The sequence below is a fragment of the Heptranchias perlo genome, unplaced genomic scaffold (assembly GCF_035084215.1).
Source record: "Heptranchias perlo isolate sHepPer1 unplaced genomic scaffold, sHepPer1.hap1 HAP1_SCAFFOLD_56, whole genome shotgun sequence".
NCBI classification, from domain to species: domain Eukaryota; kingdom Metazoa; phylum Chordata; class Chondrichthyes; order Hexanchiformes; family Hexanchidae; genus Heptranchias; species Heptranchias perlo.
In genome coordinates, this window is record NW_027139581.1 from 6,983,420 (window position 1) to 6,993,000 (window position 9,581).

At 41.4% G+C, this 9,581-nt stretch overlaps 1 protein-coding gene across 1 annotated transcript; it reads right to left on the reverse strand.

The window, feature by feature from the left end:
• Positions 1-8,726: 8,726 nt before the first annotated feature.
• LOC137315808 (small proline-rich protein 3-like) lies at positions 8,727-9,353 on the reverse strand. The gene has a single exon (XM_067980288.1). The coding sequence runs from the start codon at positions 9,351-9,353 to the stop codon at positions 8,727-8,729; it is 627 nt and encodes a 208-aa protein (XP_067836389.1).
• Positions 9,354-9,581: the final 228 nt, after the last annotated feature.

A 9,581-nucleotide genomic window follows, 5' to 3' on the forward strand; every position in this document is an offset into this window, starting at 1 on the left:
TTGTCTCAGGTGGATCAGTAATTGATGTCTCAGGTGGATCGGTAATTGATGTCTCAGGTGGATCGGTAATTGATATCTCAGGTGGATCGGTAATTGATATCTCAGGTGGATCAGTAATTGTTGTTTAATGTGGATCAGTAATTGTTGTCTCAAGTGGATAAGTAATTGCTGTCTCAGGTGGATCAATACTTGTTGTCACAGTTGTATCAGTAATTGTTGTCTCAGGTGGATCAGTAATTGTTGTCTCAGGTGGAACAGTAATTGTTGTCCCAGGTGGATCAGTAATTGTTGTCCCAGGTGGATCTTTAAATATTTTCTCAGGTGGATCTGCAATTATTGTCTCATGTGGAAATGTAATTGTTGCCGCAGGTGGAACATTAATTGTTGTCTCAGGTGGATCAGTAATTGTTGTCTCAGGTGGATCAGTAATTGATGTCTCAGGTGGATCGGTAATTGTTGTCTCAGGTGGATCAGTAATTGTTGTCTCAGGTGGATCAGTAATTGCTGTCTCAGGTGGAACAATACTTGTTGTCACAGTTGTATCAGTAATTGATGTCTCAGGTGGATCGGTAATTGATGTCTCAGGTGGATCGGTAATTGTTGTCTCAGGTGGATCAGTAATTGTTGTCTCAGGTGGATCAGTAATTGCTGTCTCAGGTGGATCAATACTTGTTGTCACAGTTATATCAGTAATTGTTGTCTCAGGTGGATCAGTAATTGTTGTCTCAGGTGGATCAGTAATTGTTGTCTCAGGTGGATCGGTAATTGATATCTCAGGTGGATCAGTAATTGTTGTTTATTGTGGATCAGTAATTGTTGTCTCAAGTGGATCAGTAATTGTTGTCTCAGGTGTTTCAGTAATTGTTGTCTCAGGCGGATCAGTAATTGTTGTCTCAGGTGGATCAGTAATTGTTGTCTCAAGTGGACCAATAATTGTTGTCTCAGGTGGATCAATAATTGTTGTTTAAGGTGGATCAGTAATTTTTGTCTCAGGTGGAAAAGTATTTGTTTACACAGGTGGATCAATAATTGTTGTCTCAGGTGGATCATAATTGTTGTCTCAGGTGGATCAATAATTATTGTCTCAGGTGGATCAGTAATTGTTGTCTCTGGTGGATCAGTAATTATTGTTTCAGGTGGATCAATAATTGTTGTCACAGGTGGAGCATTAACTGTTGTCTCAGGTGGATCAGTAATTATTGTCTCGGGTGGATCAGTAATTGTTGTCTCAGGTGGATCAGTAATTATTGTCTCGGGTGGATCAGTAATTGTGGTCTCAGGTGGATCAGCAATTATTGTCTCAGGTGAATCAGTAATTGTTGTCTCAGGTGGATCATTAATTGTTTTCTCAGGTGGATCAGTAATTGTTGTCTCAGGTGGATCAATACTTGATGTCTCAGGTGGATCAGTAATTGTTGTCTCAGGTGGATCAGTAATTGTTGTCTCAGGTGGATCAGTAATTGTTGTCTCAGGTGGATCAGTAATTGTTGTTTAAGGTGGATCAGTAATTGTTGTCTCAAGTAGATCAGTAATTGCTGTCTACGGTGGTGAGTAATTGTTGTCCCCGGTCGATCAGTAAATGTTGCCTCAGGTGGATCAGTAATTGTTGTCTCAGGTGTATCAGTAATTGTTGTCTTCCGTGGATCAGTAATTGTTGTCTCGGGTGGATCAGTAATTGTGGTCTCAGGTGGATCAGCAATTATTGTCTCAGGTGAATCAGTAATTGTTGTCTCAGGTGGATCAGTAATTATTGTTTCAGGTGGATCAATAATTGTTGTCACAGGTGGAGCATTAACTGTTGTCTCAGGTGAATCAGTAATTATTGTCTCGGGTGGATCAGTAATTGTGGTCTCAGGTGGGTCAGTAATTATTGTCTCAGGTGGATCAGTAATTATTGTCTCGGGTGGATCAGTAATTGTGATGTCAGCTGGATAAGTAATGGTTGTATCAGGTGGAACAGTAATTGACGACTCACTTGGATCAGTAATTGCTGTCTCAGGTGGATCCCTAAATATCGTCTCAGGTGGAACAGTAAATGTTCTATCAAGTGGATCAGTAATTGTTGTAACAGTTGGATCAGTAATTGTTGTCATTGGTGGATCGGTAATTGTTTTCTCAGGTGGATCAATAATTGTTGTCATAGGTGGGTCAATAATTGTTCTCTCAGGTGGACCAGTAATTATTGTCCCAAGTGGATCAATAATTGTTGTCACAGGTGTATCAGTAATTGTTGTCACAGGTGGCTCAGTAATTATTCTCTCAGCTGGATCTGCAATTATTGTCTCAGGTGTTTCAGTCATTGTTGTCTCAGGCGGATCATTCATTTTTGCCTCAGGTGGATCAGTAATTGTTGCCTCAGGTGAATCAATAATTATTGTCTCAGATGGAGCAGTAATTGTGGTCTCAGTTGGAACAGGAGTTGTTGTCCCAGGTGGAACATTAATTATTCTCTCAGGTGGATCAGTAATTGTTGTCTCAGGTGGATCATTAATTGTTGCCGCAGGTGGATCATTAATTGTTCTCTCAGGTGGATCAGTAATTGTTGTCTCAGGTGGATCATTAATTGTTGTCTCAGGTGGATCATTAATTGTTCTCTCAGGTGGATCAGTAATTGTTGTCTCAGGTGGGTCAGTAATTGTTGTCTCCGGTGGATCAGTAATTGTTGTCTCAGGTGGATCATTAATTGTTTTCTCAGGTGGATCAGTAATTGTTGTCTCAGGTGGATCAATACTTGATGTCTCAGGTGGATCAGTAATTGTTGTCTCAGGTGGATCAGTAATTGTTGTCTCAGGTGGATCAGTAATTGTTGTCTCAGGTGGATCAGTAATTGTTGTTTAAGGTGGATCAGTAATTGTTGTCTCAAGTAGATCAGTAATTGCTGTCTACGGTGGTGAGTAATTGTTGTCCCCGGTCGATCAGTAAATGTTGCCTCAGGTGGATCAGTAATTGTTGTCTCAGGTGTATCAGTAATTGTTGTCTTCCGTGGATCAGTAATTGTTGTCTCAGGTGGATCAGTAAGTGTTGTCTCAGGTGGATCAGTAATTGTTGTCTCAGGTGGAACAGCAATTATTCTGTAAGGTGAGTCAGTATTTCTTTTCTCAGGTGGATCAGTAATAGTTCTCTCAGTTGGATCAGTAATTATTGTCTCAGGTGGATCAATAATTGTTGTCACAGGTGGATCAGTAAATGTTGTTTCAGGTGGATCAGTAATTGTTGTCCCAGGTGAATCAGCAATTGTTGTCTCAGGTTGAACAGTAATTGTTATGTCAGGAGGATAAGTAATTGTTGTCTCAGGTGGATCATTAATTGTTATCTCACGTGGAACTGTAATTGTTGTCTCAGGTGGATCAGTAATTGTTTTCTCAGGTGGATCAGTAATTGTTGTCTCAGGTGGATCAGTAATTGTTTTCTCAGGTGGATCAGTAATTGTTGTCTCAGGTGGATCAATACTTGATGTCTCAGGTGGATCAGTAATTGTTCTCTCAGGTGGATCAGTAATTATTGTATCACGGGGATCAGTAACTATTGTCTCAGGTGGATCAGTAATTGTTGTCTCAGGTCGAACAGTAATTATTGTCTCAGGTGGATCAGTAATTGTTGTCTCAGGTGGATCAGTAATTATTGTCTCGGGTGGATCAGTAATTGTTGTCGCAGGTGGCTCAGTAATCATTGTCCCAGGTGGATCAGTAATTGTTGTGGCAGATGGATCAGTAATTGTCGTCTCAGGTGGAACAGTAATTGTTATGTCAGGGGGATAAGTAATGGTTGTCTCAGTTGGAACAGTAATTGTTGTCTCACGTGGATCATTAATTGTTGTCTCAGGTGGATCAGTAATTGTTGTCTGAGTTGGATCAGTAATTGATGTCTCAGGTGGATTCGGTAAATGTCGTCTCAGGTGGAACAGTAATTGTTCTATCAAGTGGACCAGTAATTGTTGTCACAGGTGGATCAGTAAATATTGTCTCAGGTGGATCAGTAATTGTTGTCTCAGGTGGATCAGTAATTGTCTCACGTTGATCAGTATCTGTTACTCAGTTGGCTCAGTAATTGTTGTCTCAGGTGGATCAGCAAATGTTGTCTCAGTTGGATCGGTAATTGTTGTCTCAGGTGGATCAGGAATTGTTTTCTCAGGTGGATCTGTAATGTTTGCCGCAGGTGGATCTTTAATTATTGTCTCAGGTGGATCAATAATTGTTGTCTGATGTGGATCAGTAATTATTGTCTCAGGTGGACCAACAATTGTTTTCTGATGTGGAACAATGTAAAGAATCTTGCAACAGAATTTTACAGTCCAACAGTTTTATTTACAAATGAAACTGCTGGGCTATAACCTGGTGTTGTATGATTCCTCACAGTTGTCCACCACAGTCCATCTCCGGCATCTGCACATCAGGTGGATCAGTAATTTTTGTCTCAGGTGGATCACTAATTTTTCTCTCAGGTGGATCAGTAATTGTTGATTCAGTTGGATCAGTAATTGTTGATTCAGTTGGATCAGTAAATATCGGCTCAGGTGGAACAGGAATTATTCTATCATGTGGGTCAGTAATTGTTGTCACAGGTGGTGAAGTAATTGTTCTCTCAGGTGAATCATAAATTATTGTCTCAGGTGGATCAGTAATTGTTGTAACAGGTGGATCAGTAAATGTTCTCACAGGTGGATCAGTAATTTTTGTCTCAGGTGGATCAATAATTGTCACAGGTGGATCAGTAATTGTTGTCTCAGGTGGATCAGTAATTATTGTCTCAGGTGGAACCATAATTGTTGTCACAGGTGTATCAGCAATTGTTTTCTCAGGTGGATCAGTAATTGTTGTCTCGGTCGGAACAGTAATTCTTGTGTCAGGTGGAGCAATAATTGTTGTCTCATGTGGAATAGTAATTCTTCTATCAGGTGGATCAGTAATTGTTGTCTTACGTGAATCAGTAATTGTTGTCTTACGTGAATCAGTAATTGTTGTCTTACGTGAATCAGTAATTATTGTCGACGGCGGATTATTCATCGTTGTGACACGTGGATCAGTAATTGTCTTCTCAGGTGGATCAGTAATTGTTGTCTTACGTGAATCAGTAATTGTTGTCTCAGGTGGATCAGAAATTGTTGTCACAGTTGGACCAGTAATTGTTGTCTCAGGTGGGTCAGTAATTATTGTCTCAGGTGGATGAGTAATTGTTGTCTCAGGTGGATCAGTAATTATTGTCTCAGGTGGATCAGTAATTGTTGTCTCAGGTGGATCAGTAATTATTGTCTCAGGTGGATCAATAATTGTTGTCACAGGTGGAGCAGTAAATGCTGTCTCAGGTGGATCAGTAATTGTTGTATAAGGTAGATCAGTAATTGTTGTCTCGGGTGGATCAACAATTATTGTCCCAGGTGGATCAGTAATTGTGGTCTCAGGTGGAACAGTAATTGTTATGTCAGGTGGATAAGTAATGGTTGTTTCAGGTAGAACAGTAATTGTTGTCTCAGGTGGATCATTAATTATTCTCTCAGGTGGATCCGTAATTGTTTTCTCAGGTGGATCAGTAAATGTTCTCTCAGCTGGATCTGCAATTATTGTCTCAGGTTTGATTGAGTTTTTTGAAGGGGTAACCAAGAAGATAGATGAGGGCTGTGCAGTAGACGTGGTCTACATGGACTTCAGCAAAGCCTTTGACAAGGTACCGCATGGTAGGTTGTTACATAAGGTTAAATCTCATGGGATCCAAGGTGAGGTAGCCAATTGGATACAAAATTAGCTTGACGACAGAAGACAGAGGGTCGTTGTTGAGGGTTGTTTTTCAAATTGGAGGCCTGTGACCAGCGGTGTGCCTCAGGGATCGGTGCTGGGTCCGCTGTTATTTGTTATTTATATTAATGATTTGGATGAGAATTTAGGAGGCATGGTTAGTAAGTTTGCAGATGACACCAAGATTGGTGGCATTGTGGACAGTGAAGAAGGTTATCTAGGATTGCAACGGGATCTTGATAAATTGGGCCAGTGGGCCGATGAATGGCAGATGGAGTTTAATTTAGATAAATGTGAGGTGATGCATTTTGGTAGATCGAATCGGGCCAGGACATACTCCGTTAATGGTAGGGCGTTGGGGAGAGTTATAGAACAAAGAGATCTAGGAGTACAGGTTCATAGCTCCTTGAAAGTGGAGTCACAGGTGGATAGGGTGGTGAAGAAGGCATTCAGCATGCTTGGTTTCATTGGTCAGAACATTGAATACAGGAGTTGGGATGTCTTGTTGAAGTTGTACAGGGCATTGGTGAGGCTACACTTGGGGTACTGTGTACAGTTCTGGTCACCCTATTATAGAAAGGATATTATTAAACTAGAAAGAGTGCAGAAAAGATTTACTAGGATGCTACCGGGACTTGATGGTTTGACTTATAGGGAGAGGTTTGACAGACTGGGACTTTATTCCCTGGAGAGTAGGAGGTTAAGGGGTGATCTTATAGAAGTCTATAAAATAATGAGGGGCATAGATAAGGTAGATCGTCAAAATCTTTTCCCAAAGGTAGGGGAGTCTATAACGAGGGGGCATAGATTTAAGGTGAGAGGGGAGAGATACAAAAGTGTCCAGAGGGGCAATTTTTTCACTCAAAGGGTGGTGAGTGTCTGGAACGAGCTGCCAGAGGCAGTAGTAGAGGCGGGTACAATTTTGTCTTTTAAAAAACATTTGGACAGTTACATGGGTAAGATGGGTATAGAGGGATATGGGCCAAGTGCAGGAAATTGGGACTAGCTTAGTGGTATAAACTGGGCGACATGGATATGTTGGGCCGAAGGGCCTGTTTCCATGTTGTAACTTCTATGATTCTATGATTCTATGAGGTGGATCAGTAATTGTTGCCGCAGGTGGAACATGTAATTGTTGCCTCAGGTGGATCAGTAATTGTTGTCTCAGGTGGATCAGTAATTATTTTCTCAGGTGGATCAGTAATTGTTGGCTCAGGTGGATCAGTAATTGTTCTCTCAGGTGGATCTGTAATGATTGCCTCAGGTGTATCAATAATTGTTGTCACAAGTGGATCAGTAATTGTTGTCTCAGCTGTATCAGTTATTGTTTTCTCAGGTGAATCAGCAATTCTTGTCTCAGGTAGATCAGTAATTGTTGACAAAGGGCAATCAGAAATTGTTGTCTCAGGTAGATCAGTAATTGTTGTCTCAAGTAGATCAGTAAATGTTCTCTCAGGTGGATCAGTAATTGTTCTCTCAGGTGGATCTGTAATGATTGCCTCAGGTGTATCAATAATTGTTGTCACAAGTGGATCAGTAATTGTTCTATCAGGTGGATCAGTAATTGTTGTCACAGGTGGATCAGAAATTGGTGTCTGTGGTGGATCAGTAATTGTTGTCTCAGGTGGATCAGTAATATTTGTCACAGGTGGATCAGTAATTGCTGTCTCAGGTGGATCAGTAATTGTTGTCTCAGGTGGATCAGTAATTGTTGTCTCAGTTGGATCAGTAATTGTTGTCACAGGTGGATCAGTAATTGTTGTCTCAGGTGGATCAGTAATTGTTGTCTCAGGTGGATCAGTAATTGTTGTCACAGGTGGATCAGTAATTGTTGTCTCAGGTCGACCAATAATTATTGTCACAGGTGGTTCAATGCAAGGAGTCTTACAACACCAATTAAAAGTCCAACAGCTTTATTTGAAATCACAAGCTTTCGGAGCTTTGCCCCTTCGTCAGTTGAGTGAACAAGGAATTCCATAAAAGCATCGCATATATAGTCAGAGAAAAATGTCTGGTGATTAAAGATTATCTTTCCAACTGCCCGTTATCACCCCTCCGCAGAGAGATAATTACAGCAATCAAATGAGTTGAATGGTGTTCAGACAGAGGAACATTACATACAAGACTACCGCACCTGGAATACTGCATACAGTTTTGGTGTCCATACTTAAGAAAATACATACTTGCTCTCGAGGCAGTACAAAGAAGGTTTACTCGGTTAATCCCGGGGATGAGGGGGCGGACATATGAGGAGAGGTTGAGTAGATTGGGACTCTACTCATTGGAGTTCAGAAGAATGAGAGGCGATCTTATTGAAACATATAAGATTGTGAAGGGTCTTGATCGGGTGGATGCAGTAAGGATGTTCCCAAAGATGGGTGAAACTAGAACTAGGGGGCATAATCTTAGAATAAGGGGCTGCTCTTTCAAAACTGAGATGAGGAGAAACTTCTTCACTCAGAGGGTGGTAGGTCTGTGGAATTTGCTGCCCCAGGAAGCTGTGGAAGCTACATCATTAGATAAATTTAAAACAGAAATAGACAGTTTCCCAGAAGTAAAGGGAATTAGGGGTTATGGGGAGCGGGCAGGAAATTGGACATGAAGCTGAGTTCGGATCGGTCAATGCCCTGTGGGTGGCGGAGAGGGCCCAGGGGCTATGTGGCCGGGTCCTGCTCCGACTTCTTGTGTTCTTTAGATTTGTGGTTGGGATCAGATCAGCCATGATCTTATTGAATGGCGGAGCAGGCTCGAGGGGCCGATTGGCCTACTCCTGCTCCAATTTCTTATGTTCTTATGTTCTTAATACACAAACGGTCAGGACACAAAGACAGAGAGAGAGAGAGAGAGAGAAACCCGAAAGGCAGAGAAAGAGACAGAATGACCTGTTGTATAAAAAACAGATAACTTTTTTTTGCTGATGGGGTTACATTCAGCGTGACATGAACCCAAGATCCCGGTTGAGGCCGTCCTCATGGGTGTGGAACTAGGCGATCAATTTCAGCTCGACGATTTTGCGTTGGCGTGTGTCTCGAAGGACGCCTTGGAGAACGCTGTCCATGGTGGATCAGTAATTGTTGTCACCGGTGGATCAATAATTGTTGTCTCAGGTGGATCAGTAATTGTTGTCTCATGTGGATCAGTAATTGATGTCTCAAGTGGATCAGTAATTGTTGTCACAGGTGGATCAGTATATATCGTCTCAGGTGGGTCAGTAATTGTGGTCTCAGGTGGATCAGTAACTGTTGTCTCATGTGGATCAGTAATTGTTGTCTCAGGTAGATCAGTAATTGTAGTCTCAGTTGGATCAGTAATTGTTGTCACAGGTGGATCTGTAATTGTTGTCTCGGATGGATCAGTAATTGTTGTCTCAAGTGGATCAGTAATTGATGTCTCATGTATATCAATAATTGTTCTCTCAGGTGGATCAGTAATTGTTGTCTCAGGTGGATCAGTAAGTGTTGTCTCAGGTGGATCCGTAATTGTTGTCTCAGGTGGATCAGTAATTGTTGTCTCAGGTGGATCCGTAATTGTTCTCAAAGGTGGATCAGTAATTCTTGTCTCAGGTGGATCAATAATTATTGTCTCACGTGGATCAGTAATTCTTTTCTCTCGTGGATCAGGCATTGTTGTTTCAGGTGGATCCGTAATTGTTGTCTCAAGTGGGTCAGTAATTGATGTCTCAGATGGATCAGTAAATATTGTCGCAGGTGGAACAGTAATTGTTCTATCAGGTGGATCAGTAAATGTTGTCACAGGTGGATAAGAAATTGTTGTCTCAGGTGGATCAGTAATTGTTGTCTCATGTGGATCAGTAATTGTTGTCTCAAGTGGGTCAGTAATTGATGTCTCAGA